Raw genomic sequence first — 25,265 nt, forward strand, 5'->3', positions numbered from 1 at the left:
ATGTGCCTCACATAGGTAAAATAGGTCAGGCAGATTTCCAGACGCCTATGACTTCGTGAAGGTCCTTTTGTAAGAACAACATGGCAGCCTTATGTAGAGTCAGACACCGGTGGAAACGCACCAACTGCATTCAACTTCTTACGAGAAACTTGACCGGTAGGGAGGTTGTTGCCATATTACTAGTTAGCTTGTGACAAACTGACAGATTATCGCACAGCGTTTAGTTTTTATGTTTGTTACACTACAGTGGCTAACATGACCCTGCTAACGTTAGCTAAGCTACCTGTCAACGCCAAACAAGCTGTCAGTGTGAAGTATTCCTTGCCGACATTAAGTGTCTTTGGTATAATTAACATGCTATTTTCAAATGCTCTGCACTTGTCAGCTTGGTTTCTAGATGAGTAACCTCAGGCATACATGTTGGCTGTGTTTATTATGGTCTCACTATCAGCATTGTCCAATAGAGATTGAATGGCATGGCATTTGGTTTGTTACAGGAACGTTTGACTATGATCTCGTCGTTATTGGTGGTGGCTCTGGGGGTCTGGCTTGTTCCAAAGAAGGTGAGTGTCTCGATCTCAGCATTAGTATTACAATACGTTATGAGCTAGGGACTTTTGTTTAGTCGGTGTTCTTGCGCAGGGGTTCACTAACTTTAACTCCGCGTTGGGGAACATAGCGCCCAAGCCTATTTCTATGGGCACACGCACCGTTAAAACCCCTCTTGTTGGCTGAGAGAACATTTGGCAGGCTTTAAGTTTATTTCCTGCAGTTCTATACATTTGGTAATTTGTCTTGTGTGTTCATATGATATTTGAGTAAGTAAAACATTGCAACAAAATCAATGGGCTAAAAAACGTTAGCTGACATGTGCTAGTTGATCTTGACAATTCTGACAAGTTACAAATAGCTCTCGACAGTCTGCAATGATGGACATGACTAGAGGAAAACTGCTGATGCACTACCCAATTTCGAAATTGCACCTTGTGCATTCTATTACAACTTTCAGTAGTCCATTAAATTGTCAAATATAAATGGTAAAGTACAGATACACAAAAACACTACTTAAGTAGTACTTTACACCACTGGGAACCACTGTTCTTGAGAATAGTATACAATCATGTACCCCAGATGGTTTGTTACCAGGTTGACTGGCTCAATGGACCCTTGTATGAGAAGGTTCTATATGTGGGATAATGTCTAATTCACAGGAGGATGGTGGCACCTTAATTGGGGAGGACAGGCTCGTGGTATTGGTTGGAGTGGAATGGTATCAAACACATTGGTTTCTATGTGTTTGATACAGTTGCATTCGCTCCATTCCAGCCATTATTATGAGCTGTCCTCCCCTCTGCAGCCTCCACTGGTCTAATTGAGCTTTACTGAACGTGACGATTGACCAAAACATCATGTGCTCTGTTTTCAGCGGCTCAGCTAGGACAGAAAGTTGCTGTGTTAGATTATGTGGAGCCGTCAGTTAAAGGTAAGAGAAATGTTACACTGACTGTGCATTCCATCATAATCAGCTTAACTTGAACCTTAAACACATTTCTCCTTCCTTCTCTCGGAGTAAAGAAACCGTATGCATGTTGTGACCAATCTGCATGAATATAGAAGATAAACAAAACATCTCATGCTTCCCTTTCAGGTACTAAGTGGGGCATTGGTGGTACGTGCGTGAACGTGGGCTGCATTCCCAAGAAGCTCATGCACCAGGCTGCTCTGCTGGGCACAGCTCTGAAAGACGCTCAGAAATATGGCTGGCAAATCCCCGGGCCCATCTCCCATGACTGGTAAATCTCATTAGTACGAGAACAATGGAAACCTGTGGATATGCACATTTCCTGAACTATTTTGTAAAGCAATAGCAAAATTCTTGAATTCCCATCACTAGATTGAATAAATAACAAGATATATACAGTACCCCCAAGCCATAAGACTCCTGAACATCTAATCAAATGGCTACCCGGCTATGGGTATGTGCATTTACACCACTGCTACTCTCTGTTTTTATCAGGTGTCCCCGCACATTGACTCTGTACTGGTACCCCCCTGTATATAGTCTCGCTATTATTTTACTGCTGCTCTTTAGTTACTTGTTACTTTTATTTCTTAATCATATTTTTTGAAACTGCATTGTTGGTAAGGGGCTCGTAAGTAAGCATTTCACTGTAAGGTCTACTACACCTGTTGTATTCGGCGCATGTGACTAATAACATTTGATTTAATTTTACCAGTCAAAAGTGGACACCTACTCATTCAAGTTTTTTTGTGTTTTTTTTACTAAATTGTAGAATAATAGTGAAGGCATCAAAACTATGAAATAACACATATGGAATCTTGTAGTAACCAATATAATTTATATTTGAGATTCATCAAAGTAGCCATCCTTTACCTTGATGACAGCTTTGCACACTCTTGGCATTCTCTCAACCAGCTTCACCTAGAATGCTTTTCAAGCAGTTTTGAAGGAGTTCCCACATATGCTGAGCACTAGTTGGCTGCTTTTCCTTCACTCTGCGGTCCAGCTCATCCCAAACCATCACAATTGGGTTGAGGTCGGGTGATTGTGGAGGCCAGGTCATCTGATGCAGCACTCAATCTCCTTCTTGGTCAAATAGCCCTTACACACCCTGGGGGTGTGTTGGGTCATTGTCCTGTTGAAAAACAAATTATACTCCCACTAAGCTCAAACCAGATGGGATGGCGTATCGCTGCAGAATGCTGTGGTAGCCATGCTGGTTAAGTGTGCCTTGAATTCGCAATAAATCACATCACAGACAGTGTCACCAACAAAGCACCATCACACCACCTCCTCCATGCTTCACGGTGGGAACCACACATGCGGAGATCATCTGTTCACCTACTCTGCATCTCACAAAGACACAGCGGTTGGAACCAAAAATCTCAAATTTGGACGATTTCCACCGGTCTAATGTCCATTGCTTGTGTTTCTTGGCCTTAGCAAGTGTCGTCTTCTTATTGCTGTTATTTAGTAGTGGTTTCTTTGCAGCAATTCGACCATGAAGGCCTGATTCACGCAGTCTCCTCTGAACAGTCCTCTGAGGCTGGTAACTCTAATTAACTTATCCTCTGCAGCAGAGGTAACTCTGTGGTGGTCCTCATGAGACAGTATCATCATAGCGCTTGATTGTTTTTGTGACTGCACTTGAAGAAACTTTCAAAGTTATTTACATTTTCTGCATTGATTGACCTTCATGTTTTAAAGTAATGATGGACTGCCGTTTCTCTTTGCTTATTTGAGCTGTTCTTGCCATAATATGGACTTGGTATTTTACCAAATAGGGCTATCTTCTGTATACCCACGCCTACCTTGTCACAACACAACTGATTATCCTAAATGCATTAAGAAGGAAAGAAATTCCACAAATTAACTTTTAACAAGGCACACCTGTTAATTGAAATGCATTCCGCTTGACTACCTCATGAAGCTGGTTGAGAGAATGCCAAAAGTGCGCAAAGCTGTAATCAAGTCAAAGGGTGGCTACTTTGAAGAATCTCATATAATATCTATTTTGATTTGTTTAACACTTTCTTTTGGTTACTACATGATTCCATATGTGTTATTTCATGGTTTTGATGTCTTCACTATTATTCTACAATGTATAACATTTAAAAAAATAATGAATTAGTAAATGTGTCAACTTTTGACTGGTACTGCATATATGTATATATATATATATTAGTCATTACTAGGTTAAATGTTAGTCAGTGTTTTGGCTTGATAAGGTTAATGGACCCTTATATATGCCATCTAGTGGTAATGTATCAGTAAGACATGATGGGGGGGGGGGATTGACCTTGGTTGTACATTCAATACATTTGAGTCATTTAGCAGGAAAGAAAGACACTATTGTCCGGAGCGATTTACAGTAGTAGCGAGTGTATACATTTTGGGTTATTTTTCGTACTGTCCCCCGTGGGAATCAAACCCACAACCCTGGCATTACTAGTGCCATGCTCTACCGACTGAGCCACACGGGAGGACTACAAGATGTCAGCACTACATGGTGACTCTCACACAGCTCAACATAGGGCGTCTTTGTGGTGAACTGAGGAATATTCTTTGAATAACACACTTCAGATCACTCATAATCCACCAATTTTATTAGCTGATTTAACGCCGAATGCTTGCCACGTAATGGACACTGAGTGAAAATGCGCATTGTTTTTATTTTGTCTTATCACAGATGCCTGTCCAATACCATGTGTTTTTCTCCAGGAGTACCATGGCAGAGGCTGTGCAGAACCACGTCAGGTCTCTCAACTGGGGTCACCGTGTCCAGCTTCAGGACAAGTGAGTGACTCCTCCTTACCTACAGCCACTTTAGATCATAGATTCTGTTGTCGACTTGAGCAGTGATTTATTTACTGTTTTATAAAAAAATGTATACATACATACCTGTGTTTTGCAGCCCTTTTTTGTTATGACCTGTTGGTACACAGAGGTTACAGCGGTTCGGGAGTTAATTATAAGCAGTGCTCTGACTGAATGGCTACAGGGCTAAACCGGTGTGTTTCCATGCCTGTATGTGCCCATACTCTCACAACCGATGTATACATTGTGCAACCAAATCTCATATTTATTATACCCACTTTAATTGAAAACAGGTTTTAGCGATCTAGGCATTACCTATCTCAGCCAAACCCTGTCTTTGCACAAGATCTCCTATGAGTCTTCCTGTGGTGTTTGCGCTGTCATAATGATGTTTGTGTTCGACAGGGAAGTGAAGTATCTGAACGTTAAAGGAAGTCTGTTGGACGAGCACACGGTGAAAGGGTCAACCAGGACAGGAAAAGAGGTAACACTCATTTAAACTGGGAGTTAATGGCAACATTTTTAAATGTTCACCGTATCAGTCTTTTTTTTTTTTATGAATTGCTGTTTCACACAATTTTAAAGGAGTATAATTTCAACACTGCCATATTACATTTTGTTTTTCCTATTGAAGTTATCATGTCTCTCCCCCTTGTCTGGCAGATTATGCTGACTGCTAAGAATATTGTGATTGCCACTGGGGGGCGGCCAAAGTACCCCACACATGTAAGTATTAACCTCTTTGCTTCTCCCTCTCTCCCTCTCTCCCCGTCTCTGTTTGTGTGGTGTCCTTGCCCAGTAGACAGCTGCTGATAACACCACAGTGGATCTGAAGCTTTTGGCGGCGTGGTGGTAAAACATGTCTGTCTCTGGGTGGAGGAGGAGGGTACTGCGTCCCAAATGCCACCCTAGCTTTTCACTCTGTAGTGCACCACATGGGGAACAGGGTGCTGTTTTTGGGATAACCGATGGGTCCGAGGCCTCCCTCTGTGGTGTATCACAAGCTGCTGCTCACTGTCTGTTGATAACAAACTAACAAGGAGCAGAGATAACCTTCCTCATCTGTCCAACGGAGCTGATCTTTTACCAGAGGCTGTACTGAAAATTGTATGATTCAAACGAAACAGGTGTTGTCTTTAACTGTTCTATTTCCTGTGTTGCAGATCCCTGGCGCAGTCGAGCACGGCATCACTAGTGATGATATCTTCTGGCTGAAGGAGTCCCCTGGCAAGACGTGAGTGGTACATCCTGTGACTAGGGCTGTGGGGGTCATTACATTTTGTCAGCTGGTGATTGTCAAGGAAATAACTGCCGGTCTTGCGGTAATTGACCAGTAATTAACATTAACACATTTACCATCTCCTGGCTTCCACGCATGGCATACAAGCCACCGATGCAGATCTTTGGAACATCTACATTTTAATAAGTCAAATAAATCCATGTAATATAGCCTACACCTTCACAATAAATCCATGATTTATTTTAGACAGGTCTAAAGAAACATGATATGAAATGTAGTCTATTTAAGAACAGAATAGAATACTCTTGAGTTGTCCTTATGTTTGGTCCTGATTTGGCTATGCCAAATGGCTGTAGGCTACACTAGTTCATTTAGCAGACAAGATTTTCTTTGCGTTCCGTGGCATTATTTTATAGTATGAAGAATACAATTGAACAAAGCTGAATAAAACATATTTTCTCCAAACAATATCTGAGGGAGAGTGTACATGCGGCTATTCTGTGTTCACGTTTAACAAATAAACAGTTGCTCCTATATGCTTAATTTAGACGTATTTTTATTTATATATATATATATGTGTGTATATATATATATATATATACACACAGTACCAGTCAAAAGTTAACACACCTACTCATTCAAGGGTTTTTCTTATTTTTTACTATTTTCTACTTTGTAGAATAGCAAGTTTGGTAGACTACTAATGACCATCATAGCTTGGAGAAGCCTAGTTGCTGTGACTAAACGGTCACGTGGAATTTGGCTGCGGTCATGACTCGTAACGGCCGACGTTGCGGTAATTCGGTCACCGTAACAGACCTCCCTGTAACACACATACCATGCAATACTGTATATCAGCAGACATACACAGACACCTCGGTTATAGTGACCGATCCAAGACACAGAGACGCTTCTACTAAGTGTTCTTCTCCTGACTCGGATTAGCCGTGTGTGTGGGTTTCCTGACGTTTGCTGAACCCATCTCTAATCCAGCCATTTAAACCCTGTCATCACCTGTCTAATTGGCCTCTCCACACCGTTTCCACTTGGAACACAATGGTGGTTTGAGTTTAATGTTTGTTAATGTAACTGTACAGTGTGCCACCAGTGTAGAGCAGAGGGCTGAGTTATCTGAGTCATCTGCACATCGAAAATCCTTGCTAAATGCAGTTTAGTCAGGTGGCCTAGCGGTGCAGAGTGTTGTGCCAGTAACCAAAAGGTTGCTGGTTTGAATCTGCCAATGTTCCCTTGAGCAAGGCACTTAACCCTAATTGCTCCTGTAAGTCGTCCTGGATAAGAGCGTCTGCTAAATGACTACAATGTACACTGATCAAAAATATAAACACAACATGTGAAGTGTTGGTCCCATGTTTCTCAGCTGAAGTAAAAGATCTCAGACATTTACCATGTGCACATAAAGCTCACACATCCCAGTTAGTGAGCATTTCTCCTTTGCCAAAATAATCCATCCACCTTACAGGTGTGGCATATCAAGAAGCTGATTAAACATGATGATCATTACTGGGCAGCAGGGCACCGAGTGGTTAGAGCATTGGACTAGTAACCGAAAGGTTGCAAGTTCAAATCACTGAGCTGACAAGGTCCACATCTGTCGTTCTGCCCCTGAATAAGGCAATTAACCCACTGTTCCTAGGCCGTCATTGAAAATAAGAATTTGTTCTTAACTGACTTGCCTAGTTAAATAAAGGTAAAAAATAAAATTACACAGGTGTAATTTGTGCTCGGGACAATAAAAAGCCACTAAAATGTGCCGTTTTGTCACACAACACATTGCCATAGACGTCTCAAGTTTTGTGGGAGTGTGCAATTAGCGTGCTGACTGCAGGAATGTCTACTAGAGCTGTTTTCAGAAAATGTCATGTTAGTTTGTCCACCATAAGCCACCTCAAAAGTCGTTTTAGAGAATTTGGCAGTACCTCCAACCGGCCTCACAACCGCAGACCATGTGTAACCACACGTGCTCAGGACCTCCACGTCTGGCTTCTTTACCAGCTGGATCGTTTGAGACCAGCCTACCCGGACAGCTGATGAAACTGAGGAGTATTTCTGTTTGTAATTCAGATATTTTGTGTGGGAGAACTCATTCTGATTGACTGGGTCTTGCTCTACAGTGGGTGGACCTGGCTCCAAAGGCCCGCCCATGACTGCGCCCCTGCCCAGTCATGTGAAATCCATAGATTAGGGCTGATTTCTGATTTCCTTCTATTAACTGTAACTCAGTAAAATTGTGTTTCTATTTTTGTTCAGTATATATGCACAGTATTTCCCGTGTGCCAAACAAGGCTGTCTTTTAGCGTTCTACCACTAGAGGGCAATATGAACTCGTACTGTAGAGTCCATTCTAAGACGATGCCACTCGGCGTGTAATGTGTTTCCCTGAACTTTCCTTCCCCTCTTTCAGCATCTTTCCAAAGCAATTATCACAAATATTTGCTCACAGCTTTCTATGGCGCTTTCAAGTGAGTGGAAAGAGCACTTGAGTCCAGGAAACCCTTAATGTGAGTGGGCCTTAGGTAGGGGTGCCTTAGGTAGTGGGCCTTTTAGGTAGGGGCCTACTGTTGGTAATATCTGCCCTCAGGCTACTAGGGGTTAGGATTAGCAGGCCCTCCCGTGACTCTCCTCTCTTCAGACCTATCCCTCGCTACCTAGGAGGAGCCGTGTGTTGAGGAGTTGCTGACTAGTTGTTGTGCTGCTCTGCTCTGAGCTGTCAGCTGTGCAGGTGGGGTCTGAGAGAGTGTTTGAGTTGACAGGCTGGCGGAGGTAGTGGATGGCTCCAGGTGAGTGACGAATGCCTCAGAAGGGCTGGAGCACGCTCGCTCGCACACTCCCACGCATACGAGAGCGATGAGAAGTGTAGACATGAGTGTAAGATGTTTTATGCTGGCTTTTATTGCAGTATGTAGTGCACCGTTTCCATTTTCTAGGATTCTATATTTATTTATTCTATGTTTCCATTCCAAATTAATTCCAGAGCTAAAGCTCAGTGAACCAGGCTTGAAATATGCTGCTGTTTGTCATCCTTTAGAGCAGCTGAGGAAATGAGTCTGTGATGACAAGCTCAAAAGCACCCAGGGAGACTGTAACACATTGTATCCTTTCTTGCTCTGTAGTCACTACAGTGTGTAAAGGAGTTGAGTTCACATCCTGTATCTATTGGACACTGATCAAGTCTGCTGCCAATAGAACTCTCCCCTCTTAGGAACACTTGTGAAAGAGCTCTGTTATTGCGGCAAGCATAGCAGACACGCTAGAGGAGGACACTGATTCACTTATCTCTTGTCTGGACTGCTGAAGACTGCTCCAAGGTTATGAGAGCGACTCGGGCTAATTCTAAACTACGACAGTCCGACATACCCCTGCATTCATTAAGGTGACTTTGGATTGGTATGTGAGGTTAATACACGAGCCCTAAACGTTTGATTGTGTTGTCTTTGTTGTAGGCTTCTCCTTATACTGCTTATCATTCAGCGGAGTCCAGTAACATTTGCAGGGCAGACACTGTATTACTATGTCCTCTCACTGGATCCCAACCCTCTGTAGTTCCTTGTTTTCACAAGCAGCCATCCCCTGTTCACGCCTGGATGCAGTGTTTTTGAGACCCACCTGTGAGGCTGTACCTGCTGTGTGCACATTGAACACCTCCACCCATGCTTTCAGACACCGCCAGCTGGATGAGGGAGAAAGAAAAATCCCAGAGACTCTGACATGCAATATGACCATGCATAGACCCAGCCAGGAAAATGAGATGTCGTTGATGAAGGTGTGGAATCAGGTTAAAGCTCCTAGCCTAATCTCGACATAAGCCACCTCAAAATGTTGCACTAAGTGCAGATGTGCATTAGGTGGACGTGAGCAGCGGATACTGGCGCTCTCAGCGGCTAGCGCTAGCATGTGGGGGGCCTCGTCAGGGCCTGTGTGCACCAGGCTCCCTGAGCTGTCAGAGCCTGGGCCAGGGTAGAGAATCCTGAGGTGGGGGAGCCCTGGAGGGCTAGAGGGTGGGTGAAATAGGGAGAAGCTCTCCATGCGGGTGACAGGCATCACTCAGCAGAGGGATGTGTGGACTGAGCCCTGAACACGGAAACATCGCACACCCCATCCCCAGGGATTAGCCTGAATGCTAGCAATTAGCTCCACAAACAACGGTGGAGCTCAGGGCTGGATTAGAGGTGTGATTCACCTGGCCCACATAGACGCACACACACAGAGAAAGACACAGACCCTGCCAAATCCTCCACCCCCTTGTCTTTTTCTCTGTTATGCATCCCCCCTGCATATCTTTCTCTGCCTGTATCTCTCTCTCTCTCTCGGTGTCTTGACTTTTTACAGTAGTGGGGCCTTCGATGTTCAAACAGCATTTTCAGCACTTTTAATTCAGAGTAAACATTTTTGTTGTTTGTTTAGCACAGTATTCAAGATCATTTGAAAGAAAATGTATGAATGAATATAGTGTATCATATAGAAAAACACATGTACTATATATCCTCCAACATATACTGTACTATACACTATATATAAAATAGTATGTGGACACCCCTTCAAATGGGTTGATTTAGCTATTTCAGCCACACCCGTTGCTGAAATGTGTGTAAAATCTAGTATACATCTATGCAATCTCCATAGACAAACATTGACAGTGGAATGGCCATACTGAAGAGGTCAGTGACTTTCAACGTAGCACTGTCATTAGGATACTACCTCAGTTTGTCAAATTTCTACCCTGCAAGAGCTGCCCTGGTCAACTGTAAATTATGTTATTGTGAAGTGGAAACGTCTAGGAGCAACAACGGTTCAGCCACGAAGTGGTAGACCACACAAGCTCACAGAACGGGCCCCCCAAGCGCTTTGCACGTAAAAATTGTCTGTCCTCGGTTGCAACACTCACTACCGGGTTCCAAACTGCCTCTGGAAGCAACGTCAACACAAGAACTGTTCGTCGGGAGCTTCATGAAATGGGTTTCCATGGCCGAGCAGCCGCACACAAGCCTAAGATCACCATGCACAATGCCAAGCGTTGGCTGGAGTGGTGTAAAGCTCACCGCCATTGCCCTCTGGAGCAGTGGAAACACATTCTCTGTGATGAATAATGCTTCACCATCTGACAAGCCAATGGACGAATCTGGGTTTGGCGGATGCCAGGAGAATGCTACCTGCCCGAATGCTTAGTGCAAACTGTAACTTTGGAATAATGAACTGGGGCCTTTTTTTATGGTTCGGGCAAGGCCCCACTTCCAAAGAAAATAAACCTTAACACTACAGCATACAATGACATTTTAGATGATTCTGTGCTTCCAACTTTGTGGCCACATTTTGGGGAAGGCCCTTTCCTGTTAGAGCATGACAGTGCCCCCATGCACAAAGCAAGATCCATACCGAAATAGTTTGTTGAGATCGGTGTGGAAGAACCTGACTGACCTGCACAGAGCCCTGACCTCAACCCCATTGAAAGCCTTTGGGATGAATTTGAACGCCGACTGCGAGCCAGGCCTAATCGCCCAACTTCAGTACCAGACCTCACTAACGCTCTTGTGGCTGAATGGAAGCAAGTCCCCGCAACAATGTTCCAACATCTAGTGGAAAGCCTTGCCAGAAGAGTGGAGGCTTTTATAACAGCAAAGGGGGGGACCAACTACATATTAATGCCAATGATTTTGGAATGAGATGTTCGAGCTGGTGGCCACATACTTTTGGTCATGTAGAGTATAACCTCCGACATACACCTGTACTATATAACCCCCAAGAGAAAGCATTTTAAATGAAAACGTAAGATTTAATGTATTTCTTTGTTTTTACCTTTCAGACTTGTAGTTGGTGCCAGCTGTATCCTTTTGACGGCGCTTGAACACGAGTCACTGGTTAGACTGTGTAGTGTCAGTGAGTTGTTGTGGAGTATGGTACTTGCCTGGCTCTAATGTTGAAGGGAAAAAGTGGTGAATTGCAGTTCGTGGTGACCCCTTCTTCCTAGACTGGGGTCACCTCTGTCTATCTCTGCCTGTTATGCTCTCGTTTCTCCGCGGTCAAATGTGCTTTAACTAAAGATAGGCGAGGTTCCTCTATGAGAGCGTTTGTTCTGTTTTCCTGAACACTGGTATGAAGATGTGGCACTGGAGTGTGCTGGCTTCCTGACCGGTATTGGGCTGGAGACCACAGTCATGGTGCGCAGCATCCCCCTCCGAGGCTTTGATCAGGTACTGCTGCTCTTAAGGAATTTAAAAACAATAGATTGTACACTATTTGAAATACATGTATTTCTTTATACATGTTTATTATACATTTCTGTCTTGTTGGTCAAACTGTAGCCACGATTCAGGTTTTAGAGATATGTAGGAAGTCAAAGTATAATTTATCACTGCTCTTTTCTAGATTTATTTTGTTGTCTTCTGATATTGGGGGCTTTACTCTACCAATATAAGTTTGGAATACTACTTTTCCCAATTTGGAGTGCTGGAAAGGTGACTTTGGGTTGTCAACAACCTACAATGATTTCCCTCTTGTGTGTGCTGCAGCAAATGGCAGGGCTAGTGACAGACTACATGGAGGCCTATGGCACCAAGTTCTCCTGGAGGAGTGTCCCTAAGAGCGTGGACAAGCTGTCCTCTGGGGTGCTGCAGGTGACCTGGACAGACGAACAGACAGGAAAGGACCAACGGGACACCTTCGACTCTGTGCTGTGGGCCGTAGGTGAGTGTGTCTGAGGAGGAAGATGTACTCAGCAAAAAAAATGTCCTCTCACTGTCAACTGCGTTTATTTTCAGCAAACTTAATTAACATGTGTAAATATTTGTATGAACATAAGATTCAACAACTTAGACATAAACTGAACAAGTTCCACAGAAATTGAATAATGTGTCCCTCAACAAGGGGGTTGCACCGCCCCAGACCATGATGGACCCTCCACCTCCAAATCGATTCCGCTCCAGAGTACAGGCCTCGGTGTAACACTCATTCCTTCGATGATCAATATGAATCTGACCATCACCCCTGGTGAGACTCGTCAGTGAAGAGCACTTTTTGACAGTCCTGTCTGTTTCAGTGACGGTGGGTTTGTGCCCATAGGAGACGTTGTTGCCGGTGATGTCTGGTGAGGACCTGCCTTACAACCGGCCTACAAGCCCTCAGTCCAGCTTCTCTCAGCTTATTGCGGACAGTCTGAGCACTGATGGAGGGATTGTGCGTTCCTGGTGTATCTCGGCCAGTTGTTATTGCCATCCTGTACCTGTCCCGCAGGTGTGATGTTCAGATGTACCGATCCTGTGCAGGTGTTGTTACACGTGGTTGCCACTGCGAGGACGATCAGCTGTCCGTCCTGTCTCCCTGTAGCGCTCTCTTAGGCGTCTCACAGTACGGACATTGCAATTTATTGCCCTGGCCACACTGCATGCCTCCTTGCAGCATGCCTAAGGCACGTTCACGCAGATGAGCAGGGACCCTGGGCATTTTTCTTTTGGTGTTTTTCAGAGTCAGTAGAAAGGCCTCTTTTGTGTCCTAAGTTTTCATAACTGTGACCTTAAATGCCCACCGTCTAAGCTTTTAGTGACTTAACGACCAATCCACAGGTGCATGTTCATTAATTGTTTATGGTTCATTGAACAAGCATGGGAAACGGTGTTTAAACCCTTTACAATGAAGTTCTGTGACGATATTTGGATTTTTACAAATTGTCTTTGAAAGACAGGGTCCTGAAAAGGGGACGTTTCTTTTTTTTTTTTTTGCTGAGTTGTCACACAAATTACTACATTAGGGTACTAAGTCCCTACTATTTTAGTAGTAGCTGCAATCACGTGTGTTAAGTAGGCCACATAACATACATAACATAACGGGCTTTGCAACGACGTAGCCTGAGATACTGTGTCAGTGGAACTACTCGTCGTCCTCCCTTTCCATTTATTTTATTGTCATCCACAATATAGTGCAGTGTCAGCAGACTGAGGGTATCAAGCTCAAAAACAAGGTAATAAAGCGTGAGTGATGGAACCACCAGGGGAAGTGTTAATCACACAGCCCAGCGCTGAGTCCTGGTTCTGGCTGAGGGGAGCAGGATGCACCCAGGCACGGGGGGTCACTGCATTCCCTCCTTTGTTCTCCCACTCTGCTCTGGGCTTTCCTGCCCGCCGTGCCAGCCCTGAGGAAACCAGGCTGCCCGGCCGCACCATCTCATCCACCCCGCAGCATCTGCACGGCAAGGCCCTGTCTGTCTGCAGCTCTGCGCACCCAACAGACCTCTCTCTCTCTCTCGCGCCACAGTCATTTTCTCTCTATCACACCATGTAATTTGTCTCATTCCGCCAACCAGCACAATGGAGGGAACTTCCGCCTGGCTGCCCAGCCAATGTTTATTTGTGTTGAGGCGTCTTTGTTTCCCAAAACCTGACCTTACGCCATGCCGAGTCCCAGCAGTGTGTGACTCTGCAGTACCAGCCAGGAGAGGCTAGAGCGGGTGTCTCTCTCTCTCTCTGCCTGTGCGTGTGACAGGGACCAGGATATGGGTGACATTTAGGGAGAGATTACGTTCTTCCCGCCCTGGCAGGTTGCAGCTCTCAGAGAGCTGGGGTTCTCACAATGTGAACATCAAGGCAAAGTGTCTATTCTGTCGAGTCACTGCACTCAAAACACCCAGACTTTGAGACTAATGGAAAATTGGCAGCACAAACAATATTTTTCACTGAGTTGTTATATTTTGGTGGATAGACGTTCTTCATGGTTGAGATGGTGCAGACGGTGCAGGTCTCATCCTCACATGCACTCTCACCCAGCAGGGGGTAAAGCTTTCCCCAGTGTATGTGGGTTATATGACTTTATACTTACCTGATTTCTAGCTTACATTACTACCTTACTGTGTAGGCTACAGTCTATTGCGGGCTTTACCCTGATGTTGTCGTGCAGGGCAGTGAGGAAATCCACTTCTGGGCCTCTCCTTTTGAAGTCTGTCTGTCTGTCTGACTGGGAGTTATGAGTGGGCCTCTCGCCACTTCCCCAATGTTCCCTTTACACTACAGGTCAGACTGGGTCTGTGCCCTCAGTGGAGCTATAAAAGACTGTGGGTATGTCCCGATTCTCCACCCTTTTCTCAAAGAGTGCACTTGCATATTTCCTGTCATGGATTTAACAATGGTGGAATCTCCCTCGAGCCAATAATTACACTTGCGTTGATTTAATGCTTGTAAATCAGTGTTGGAAAGTGTGCAAGTGCACACTTTGGGAGAAGGGTGGAGAATCAGGACTCAGACAGTGAACTACTCATAGGGAGGAATAGGAGGTTGGTGTTGGTGGGGACTGTCTGTTCCAGTCCTGTAGCTATGGCTGCTTCTCCATGGTCATCCTTCCCTAGGCCTGTCCTTCCTCAGGACCGCACCCAAGGCCAGGTGGCCAACAGCACAGAGGAGGAAACAGCTTATTTCCTCTGGGTGTACAACATAACGCTTCTCTCACACTTATTTGTGTTACCCCAACCCTTTTCCTCTCAGATTTTGAGAGGAACACCAAAAGAGGTTGAAGTTTGTGTGATGCATTATGTCTCCATGTGAACTGAAATGGTTGGATGTGAAGCCTCTCTGAGAGAAGCCTACTCCCCATACTCAGAGAAGTCTCTCTGAGCCAAAGTGCAGATCCTGATACAATCACATCTCTTATGCTCATTTTAGGCCTTTAATATGCTGCCTTCTCAGAAAACTATTTTTGGAGACGAAATAATCTATTTCCCAAAAATGCAGTCTTATTTTCTTCTCTCGTCTATGTCACTTGATTGATCTAAAAAGCTGCCATGTAGGCCTAGTTGGTCTCAAGTCGTGCCAGGAAGCTTGTTGTGGCTAATTAGCTGTTGGGTCTTGAGATTTCCTCTGTGTGTTACAACAGTCTTTGTTCAGCGTAGTCCTATCAGACCTGCCTGTCATTACCCCTGTGTGTGGCTCCACACTCACTGAAGGCTCTTATCAGCAGAACCTCTTGTTGTGTCCACGCCACACAATGGAACAGTGGCACTCCAACAGTCTCCAATCCTAGATGGAGAAACCCAGTTAAGCAGGAAAGGCAGGCTGTGAGTGACTGTAGTAGCCGAGTCTATACATAGAGAGAACAGAGTGGATACTGGTTTCGGATAGTCCTCCTGACAGAAATGATCTGTGGTTTGGTAGGGTGGAGCAAGACCTCCTAAGAACCAACTTTTTGTAAACACAACTCATGCTAGAATGTCCAACTATGCACTGTCTCTTAGCAAGGTATGTATGCAGTGTGTGTGTGTGTACATACTTTGAGAAAGGCAGTCATGACAGGTAGAGATCCGTGTGTTAGACCTAATCTGCATAGTTGAACACTGGTGGCTCTTCATGGTCCTGCTAGACTAGCCTAGTTCAAGAAAACCGCTGCTTTGAGCCTTACTGCCTGTCTCTCTACCACCCGTGCTGCAGTAAAGGACAAGCCCCTCGGCCCTCCCAGTCCCAGGTCTGGCTGCAACGGAGGAAGTTGTTCCTCGGCTCCAGCCAGGAAAAGGGTCTTGGGGGGGGGGGGGGTTGTTATTCTTGTTGTCCGATAGCATCTACGTTGTACGTGGGTACCTCCTAGGCCCTGCCGAGAAGCGGGGTTATTGTATTACCCAGGCAGGGAGTGAGAAGGTGGGGGGGGGGGGGAGGGGGAAGACGAGGGAGGCAGAGAGCCTCGACCAGGTCCCGGGCCGGTGCTGCAGGGGTGCTTGGTGTGCTCACCCATCACCATGGAGATGGGGCGACGAGATGGGCAAGCGTTGACAGCATCAGTCAACCGTACCCCAGGAAGTGGCAGAAATGACAACCAGCGCCCCAGGTGGCTGACGGGATGCCTTCCTATCCCCTTGCCAAAAGACACGCCTCCATCGCTCCCCATCTCCTCCTCCTCCCAGCTGTGCGGATGTTTTTTCTTCTTCTAGCTGGATAAGATTAGCCTCTCTGTTGGATGGAGAGTCTCAGGACATGCCTTATTCCCTTAGCGTGCCAACTCAATGGTATGTGTTATGAACACTGAGCAGCAGTTGTTGTTTTTTTTCGAAGAATCTTAAGATTCCATTAACCTCCCCTCTCTCTCTCTCTCTCTCTTAACGTGTCACAATAATATTGAGTTTCTGACTGTTTTCCTCCATCTTGACCATAGGCAGAGCCCCTGAAACCAAAACTCTCGGCCTGGAGAAAGTTGGCGTCAAGCTCAACAAAGAGTCGGGGAAAATACTTGTGGCTGCTGACGAATCCACATCTGTGCCGAACATCTACGCTTTCGGCGATATCGGCGAGGTAGGTGTTGATCATGTCCGTCATCCTCTCAGTGTACCCACCCAGCCTTTACAACACCAACGTGAACCTCTCCAGGAATGTATGGAAGGCTGAAATGAGTGGTCCTACCAAGGCGACGCTTTATACAAGAAACCATTTGGTATGCAAAAAGTTGAAGTGATACCGTAGTTCACTGGGCACCATCAAATTTCATCATTTTAGATGTTGCCTATCTTTCCATTTGATATTGAAGCATATGGCTGGAGCTACACAGCAGATGGCGTGGGACAAGGACTCCTCTCAAACTGCTGTGCTGCTCTATCACAATACTCTTTCTACATGTATCAAATATCAGTCTTTCTTTTTAATGTGGCCAGCTGTGGATTTCCTAACTTCCACAGGCCTCTTCCAGACGGGTAGATTGACACAGGCGTTTGATGAGTCACTCTTAGCCCTGATGCCTGTCATCTTTTCACATACTGGGAGACTTTTTAAAAGGGGGTGGCTTGATATTTAAGTCTATGTCCAAACAGAGCACCTTTTTGTGTAGAGACATTGAAGAGCACCTGTGGGACTGCCAAGAAATGCATTACTATGACGCAGACCCAAGTGGTGTGTAAACACAGTTACCGAAATACAACCACACACACACACACATTCAGACACACACACCTCCAGCGCCAGAGGAGCTGTCTTAGAAAACAGGATGTTCAGCAGCGGTGCTAATCAAACGGGTTGCTCATGACTTAAAGGGATACTTGGGGATTTTGGCAATAAGGCCCTTTATCTACTTCCACGGAGCCTACTAGGTACCATAGACCTCCAGTCATTGCGCTGACGCTAGTTAGCATTGGCTCACGAAACTAGACATAAACTGGACACAGAGACATAAAAAAAAAAAGCTAATCTGACTCTGGGGAAAGTAGATAAAGGGCATCATTGCCAAAATCCCAAAGTATCCCTTTGTCAAGCTTTCAGAAAGAATTCACCCTGCAGCTCTGCCCCTTCCTGTATTGTTAAGCTGTTGTTGTGAGTAGGCCTTTACACTTGTACCTGTATTCGGGTTGAAAATGGTAGCCTTGGGCACTGATAAGCTCCTAAATTGGTACGCATTGGCAGTACAGTATTTGCTCTATTTGACGTCAGCGCTCAGTGTCTCCGCTTCACAGCGCTGTGTGGGTTTTGACTGACAGCCGTTCGGAGCGTGAGCACCGCGCGCGACAAGAAGTTACCACCATCCCTCCTGCTAACTGTAAATTACGAGGACTCCATGTATTTTGAAAGATGACACGTTGAGGATTACAATAAATACCGCTTTGACGTCGTACAAGCAAACCAAACACCCTTGAGTCCAAATGTGCAATTCCCCACGAGTGTAAGGAGCTAACAGTCAGTTGGGTCGAGTGGGGAAATTGTTTGAGGATACAAAAGCAATGTTTGTTTTTGTGTGCAGGGCAGTTAAGAAACCTTTATTAGTCTGTGCCATTGTCATGGATGTGTGTTCAAGCCAGAGGCTACAGGTTAGTCTACACAGTAACTCACAGGCACAACTGTCCCCTCTCTCTCTCTCTAAATAGCCAAAGGGCCTGTGCTAAGGAGGTGCGCTCTGTGTGTGTGTGTGCGGAGCCTGCATGCATAGGTACTTTTGTCGGCTTCCCTCTGTCTGCTTCTGTTTATCTGTCTGTCTGTCTCCCCGTTTTCTCATGTCACTCATTAGCGTTGTTCTGTGTTTCCAGGGTCGTCCTGAGTTGACCCCCACAGCCATTAAGGCAGGGAAGCTCCTCGCCCGCAGGCTCGCAGGCCAGACCAATGAGCTAATGAACTACGACAACGTGAGTAGACACACACACACCAAACACACACACTACTCCTATGCTTCCCCCCCACCCCCCATCTCTCCACAGCTTGTCTGTATGTGGCCTTTGATGTCTTTGTTTTATGCTTTTGTTTTAAGTGTTAAATACACAGAAGTGGAGCTGATTTTGGGTTTTAATCCCTAGTCGTTGTTTTCCCTGGATTATGCAGCCTGGTCTGACTCATGGGGTTTTAATGGGACACACTGCACCTCTTCTGCACCTCTTCCAAATGTTTATTCCTAAACCATTCATAATGATACTTATTGCTTAAATGCTTATTGTTTGTGCTCTAGTTTCGTCTTTGTTCCTTTTTTGTGGTCTTTTGTAGCATTGTTATATTACCACTTTATTTTACTCCCAATGGTAGATGGTAGGAGATACAGTAGATTAGATTACCACTTTATTTTACTCCCAATGGTAGATGGTAGGAGATACAGTAGATTAGATTACCACTTTATTTTACTCCCAATGGTAGATGGTAGGAGATACAGTAGATTAGATTACCACTTTATTTTACTCCCAATGGTAGATGGTAGGAGATACAGTAGATTAGATTACCACTTTATTTTACTCCCAATGGTAGATGGTAGGAGATACAGTAGATTAGATTACCACTTTATTTTACTCCCAATTGTGGGAGATGGAGTAGGCGATGTGACCGGCCTGTAGTATGGGTCTGCCTATCTACAGTATCCTGCTATAATATTACTTTGTTTGCCTTGCCTTGTTTCTTGTATCCTTGATTTTCTGTCTGTCTGGTTGCCACCCCTCTGGAGAATTGCTGTGTGGCCTGTCTATCCTCATGTAACATAATGTAACAAGACTTTATGTGCCTTCTGATTGGTTATGTCCCTAGGTCGCCACCACAGTGTTCACCCCTCTGGAGTATGGCTGTGTGGGCCTGTCAGAGGAGGAGGCTGAGAGCAGACATGGGAAGGACTCCATAGAGGTACAGTAGACCTAAACCACTGACATTATAGCTAGCTGATTTTCTAACTGAATGGAGGTCTGCTGAGGTATGCTGGGAAAGCGTTCAGTTCTTAAAGGATTGTGACTCCTGGTGTGCCTCTCTACTGCTTTATACATTTGTGAAATAGAAAGTGGTGTGATTGTGTGTGTGCATAATTGCGTGTGTGCCTCTCGCTCCGTGTGTGTGTACAGAGTGCCTCTCGCTCCGTGTGTGTGTACAGAGTGCCTCTCGCTCCGTGTGTGTGTGTGTGTGTACAGAGTGTGTGTGTGTGTACAGAGTGCCAGCTGCTAACACCTGCGCCCAGAATGCCCCGGCTCGTTGTAGAGCGAGGTGTAGCTCCGCTGTGTGATTGACAGGTGAGCAGAGGGCCTGATTGACGTGTGTATCAGGTGCTGACAGGCGTTGTGTGATCTAAAGCACCGCGGCGGGAGAGGTGCACCATGGGTCCTGACAGCTGCCTGTGTGCATGGCCCGGCCGGCGACTTGTGTCGGCACGTTCGCTGGCTCCATATAAAACACACACCATGAAACCAGGGTCTGAAATGTACCTTTTTTTAAATCGAGCGTAGTGTTGTGAGAACAGTTTTGTAGTACCAGATTCATAGTGAACGATCTGAGATCCAGGGCCTACCTTTCACACGAGCAAGTATTGTAAAATACTATATATTGTTGGTGGACTAATGGTCATGTTGTCTGTTGTTCTCTGTCTAGGTGTACCATGCCTTCTACAAGCCTCTGGAGTTCACTGTGGCTGAGAGAGATGCCAGCCAGTGTTACATAAAGGTGAGAACATGCCCTCACAGTAGGGTTGCAAAATTCCCAGGTATTCCAGAAATCCCGGTTGGAGGATTCCCGTATATTCTGCTTATTCCCTCCTGATTCCAGGAGTTTTTCAACCGGGATTTCTGGAAAACCTGTGAATTTTGGCAAAGTTGCAACCTTTACCTCCTTATGTCGCATCTGAAGTGTAGCCTGGAGGTTTAAGGGGGTGTAACGTTGCTTCTCTCACCGCCTAAGGTGGTGTGTAAGCGGGGTGGAGACCAGAGAATCCTCGGCCTGCACTTCACTGGCCCCAACGCTGGAGAAGTTACCCAGGGCTTTGCTATGGGCTTCCAGTAAGTCAACCACTCTGCTTGATGGAGTTAGATAGGGATTCAAAGTCGATCATACAGATGTTGTAGGGTTGTGGTTATTTTAAGAAATTGCTCAACTGCTTTTTAAAAATGATTTTGGCTCTAATGTATAGTTATCATACTAACATATGTTAGATCTGTAGATTCATTCATCTAAAATGAATGGATGTCATGTACGTTGTAAACTCTACATATAGGTGAGTATATACGTGACAAGATGAGCCTTTATCAGTGCAGCAGAAATACTACACTAAACAAAAATATAAATGCAACATGTAAAGTGTTGGTTCTGTGTTTCATGAACTGAAATAATTTTCTCTAGCTTATTTCTCTCAAATGTTGTGCACAAATTTGTTTACATCCCTGTTTGTGAACATTTCCCCTTTGCCAAAATAATTAATACACCTGACAGGTGTGGCATATTAAGAAGCCGATTAAACAGCATGATCATTACACAGGTGCACCTTGTGCTGGGGACATTTTAAGGCCCCTATAAAATGTGCAGTTTGGTCACACAGCACAATGCCACAGATGTTTCAAGTTTTGCGGGAGCATGCAATTGGCATAAAGCCCTTTTGTGGGGAATAACTCATTATGATTGGCTGGGCCTGGCTCCCCAGTGGGTGGGCCTATGCCCTCCTAGGCCCACACATGGCTGTACCCCTGCCCAGTCATGTGAAATCCATAGATTTGGGCCTAATTAATTTATTTCCATTGATTGATTTCATTATATGAACTGTAACTCAGTAAAATCTTTGATGTTTTTGTTCACTATAGTAAGATAAACTTAAAGATGGGAGAATGGGTGGTGCCGGCTGTATGAATGAAGTCTCCATGTCTCTGTCTCTCTCCAGGTGTGGGGCCACCCTCACTCACCTGAAGGAGACCGTGGGGATCCACCCCACTTGTGCCGAGGAGCTGACCAAAGTCAACGTCAGCAAGCGCTCTGGGCTGGATGCCACGGTTACCGGCTGCTGAGGTTAAGCACCCCCTTCTCTGAACACACCTGAGCACACGGGAAGGAACCTCCTCGTAGAGACAGGGAATGTGTCCCTAATGTCACCCTCCTCTCTATGTGGTGTACTACTTTCAACCAGGGCCCATAGTGTTCTGGTCAAAAGTAGTGCACTAGAAAGGCAATATGGTCCCATTAGAGACGCATACAGGGAAGTAATTGTAATGCATATACACCCTAGCCACCTCATAACGGTCCATGTAGAAGCACTCTCTCCTTTCCCTGACATCCCAGTTCCACTGGATTTCAGGTCTCCACTCCGTCTTATCATTGCAGGTTCCTCCAGGTCATGACTGCAATGCTATATCTAGGTAAGGCTAGATTTGTGTCAGCTTTGACTAGTGGTCACATTAACCAGGCCATGGTTACCCAATCTAGCCCCTTAATGTATGTAGTATGTCCCCTTCTCCCATTTTGAAGGCCATAAGGAGTTCTAGACCCAGGTTCGTGAAAACGTCCAGACACAAGCAGCATCCTTTAAATAAACTGGCTCATAAATCAGAATTAGGGCCCATTCCAGTTTGTTGAAAATAACTGTATAAGAGCGAGAATGCCGGGCAACTAATGTTTCTGAAATATATTCAGCAAATATTGTTGTTTCTCCTCCTGTTCTTCCTGTCCATTAGTCTTGAAAGTGACACATGCGTTGCCCGGGTGACACTGATGGATGGGCCAAGGGCCGTCGCCGCGGTGACACCACCCGTTTCCCATGGACACACACAAACAGTCGGCGGGCAGGCTGTCAGTCAGAGAGGTGCAGAGCAGCACAGGGCCCAGTCTGGGCCAGAGTGCAGAGCCCTTGATTAGGCCTCCACTCATTCCAGCACTCTGCCCCCCCCCCCCCCCCTTCTCACCTCCCCTCAACCCCAATGCACAAAGGAATACAGTGGGACTACAATAACAATCTCTGTCAGTCTGTGTGTGGGGACGCCTTGGCCAGCAACCTCTGGCAACCCAATCCCTCTATGGGAGAGATGGAGGGAAAGAAACTGCCTGGGCCACAGTGGTGGCAGTACTGAATGCTGCCTGAAGGTGGCGGTATTGTCCTCTTATTTTCTTCGAAAAACCTGCTAGTAAAGAAATGATAGGGTAATGAAGTCAGTGTATAATGAATAAGCCCGGGCACATTCAAGGTGCACATTGAGATGTCTGTTATGGAATGAATGTGGAGACCATGGAGGCATTTGTAGCGCTAACTGATAACATTGTGTATTTACACGGCTGGCAGTTTAGCCCACAAAGTCATCACCCTCTGAGATAAGGCCGATTGTTTATTTCACTTAACTGCCATTATACTATTGTGATTTTTACCAGTCACGTAAATGATGTCGTACTATTTAAGTCTTCCAACATGTCAAGTACACCAGTCCACTCTTCACCCAATCATCCTTTCCTACAAGTCCTGAAAGCAGAGAACTATGTAGTGCTGGACTGAGCTGGACAGGTCATGCAGTTTGAGTGGAGTGGGGAACGGTGGAGCTGAGGGGAGCTAAGAGCAGGGCACTGGGCTGGTTTATTTGTGTTTGAACTCTAATCTGCCATGCCTGATTAATGATCCTGATGAGGGGAGTGACAGCGCACTGCTCAGGATGATGGAGGGAGGGGAGAGAGGAGAGCAACAGCGCTACCAGGTTTATTTGGACCCGGGGTTGAGGCAGGGAGAGCGAGGGATGCAGCCAGACCAGGGGAAGAGGTGGAGGAGGGGGGTGGAGAGGTGAAGGAGGAGGTGTAGAAGGAAGGGGTGATTCCTGTGTGCTCCGTTCAGGGACGGGGTGCTGACTGAAGGACCCTGACCCCCCCGCTCGGCAGGAACAGCTTGACTCCATCACCCACTACACATGCTGAGGCTGGGACCATCCAACACACACTGCCTGGGTGTATTTAGCCAGGCTTTCTCTCCCTTATTCTATATGCCTCATCTTAACGAGGCACTCAGTCCAGAGAGCAGGCTGCTGCTGCTGGGCTCAAGGCAAAGTTGTTGATCCCATCTAACAGTAAGTTCCTGTATTTTCTGCACGAAGCTGCCCAAACGCACAAGTCAGAATCATATTTATGACAAACATTAATTTGTTATTGTATTGTTTGAAATGTCTCTGTTAATTGTTGTTGATAGACAAAAGTGCCTTGGGCCTAGGGGCTTAAATGGGAGCGCAGAATCAGCCTCAGCCTTGCAGAATGTAATGCTTAGTTCCTCACAGGGGTCAGGGTTCAACTTTCAGGTCGCCAGCTAATGATAACTTGCGCTAAAACCCACATCTGGGGAGGGCATGTCTGATGACACCTGGCGACCAACTTTAGTTACTGTAAATAGAGTAGCCTAATTCACAAAGACGCTTTGTATTGCATTATTTATATGTAAAGAAGGAATAAAATATGAGAATGCACTGATGTCTCCCATTAAAATAATGATGTCCTCTATTTCACCGGGCCTGCCTTTCTGTCTGTGTCTGTTGCATGGGTGTCTCCATCTGTGTGTGTCTGTGGCTCGATGATTGTTAGTTGTTAGTTAAGCTCTGCGTCGGAGGCTGTGCGGTGTAGTGCAGCCCTGTCACTCAACCCTCTGGACCAACAATGCCACAAATTCCTCTCTGTTTGTTTGGTTAAGGACCGGGCTCTCACAAACCCAGAAACTCCTTAGGATCCCCAAACAGCTTCACCCCTGAACTGAGGCCCGTGTCACTCTGAAATCTGCCGTCAGACCACTAGCAATGAAGATCATTGCGTGGCTCGTGAGTAATGGTGAACAGCAAAAGGCTTTGTGTTCTTTGTTTCCCTCCAGAAACGGAGGGAACTGGTTGACAACAGGTTAAATCCAGCTTGGTAGCACACTTAGCAGAACATGTAAACATGTCAAGGTGCTTTCAGGGATATTTTCAGTCTTAATCCGGCCCATTGAAGGTTGACCGTCTTAACTCTGAGTCGTCATTCACAGGGCCATTGTGACTTTAGTCTCTGAGCCCTTACAGCCAACTCTGGGAGCGCAGACATCCACGCACACCAATGACACATGTACAGCGACACACACGAAGGGTACGCAGCCCCACGGCCGGGCCCAAAGCCCTGGGACGCGGGTGAGGAATGAGACAAATTCCTGTCTTGTGTAAACAAAACAGGTGAAGATTATCCCTCAGAAATGAATAGGGGACAATTATTTGTTTAGGTTACCTTTATATAACTTGGCAAGTTAATAAGAACAAATTCTTATTTACAATGACAACCTATCCCGGCCAAACCCGGATGACGCTGGGCCAATTGTGCGCCGTTCTATGGGACTCCCAATCACGGTCGGATGTGATACAGCCTGGATTCGAACCAGGGACTGTAGTGACGCCTCTTGCAGTGCTTTAGACCACTGCACCATTCGGGAGCCCAAATGCCTGGACAGGGTGAGGTGCTGTTGGAGGGTGGTACATGGAAAAGACTTAGACTTGCTTTCGATGAGAATGACAGATCTATAACT

At 45.7% G+C, this 25,265-nt stretch overlaps 1 protein-coding gene across 1 annotated transcript; it reads left to right on the top strand.

Moving 5' to 3' along the window:
* The first annotated feature begins 14 nt into the window (after positions 1–14).
* txnrd2.2 (thioredoxin reductase 2, tandem duplicate 2) lies at positions 15–24,223 on the top strand. The gene is made up of 17 exons (XM_021606317.3): positions 15–156; positions 498–563; positions 1,427–1,483; positions 1,649–1,793; positions 4,244–4,318; positions 4,745–4,823; positions 5,003–5,065; positions 5,503–5,573; positions 11,398–11,417; positions 11,694–11,785; positions 12,104–12,278; positions 16,716–16,852; positions 18,568–18,663; positions 19,544–19,636; positions 20,369–20,440; positions 20,675–20,772; positions 21,645–24,223. Exons 1-17 carry the CDS (start codon positions 81–83, stop codon positions 21,772–21,774), a joined length of 1,545 nt encoding a protein of 514 aa, XP_021461992.3. The 5' UTR covers positions 15–80; the 3' UTR covers positions 21,775–24,223.
* The last annotated feature ends 1,042 nt before the right edge of the window (positions 24,224–25,265 follow it).

This window comes from Oncorhynchus mykiss, chromosome 6, assembly GCF_057628025.1.
Source record: "Oncorhynchus mykiss isolate SJ-2025 chromosome 6, ASM5762802v1, whole genome shotgun sequence".
Classification (NCBI taxonomy): Eukaryota; Metazoa; Chordata; class Actinopteri; order Salmoniformes; family Salmonidae; genus Oncorhynchus; species Oncorhynchus mykiss.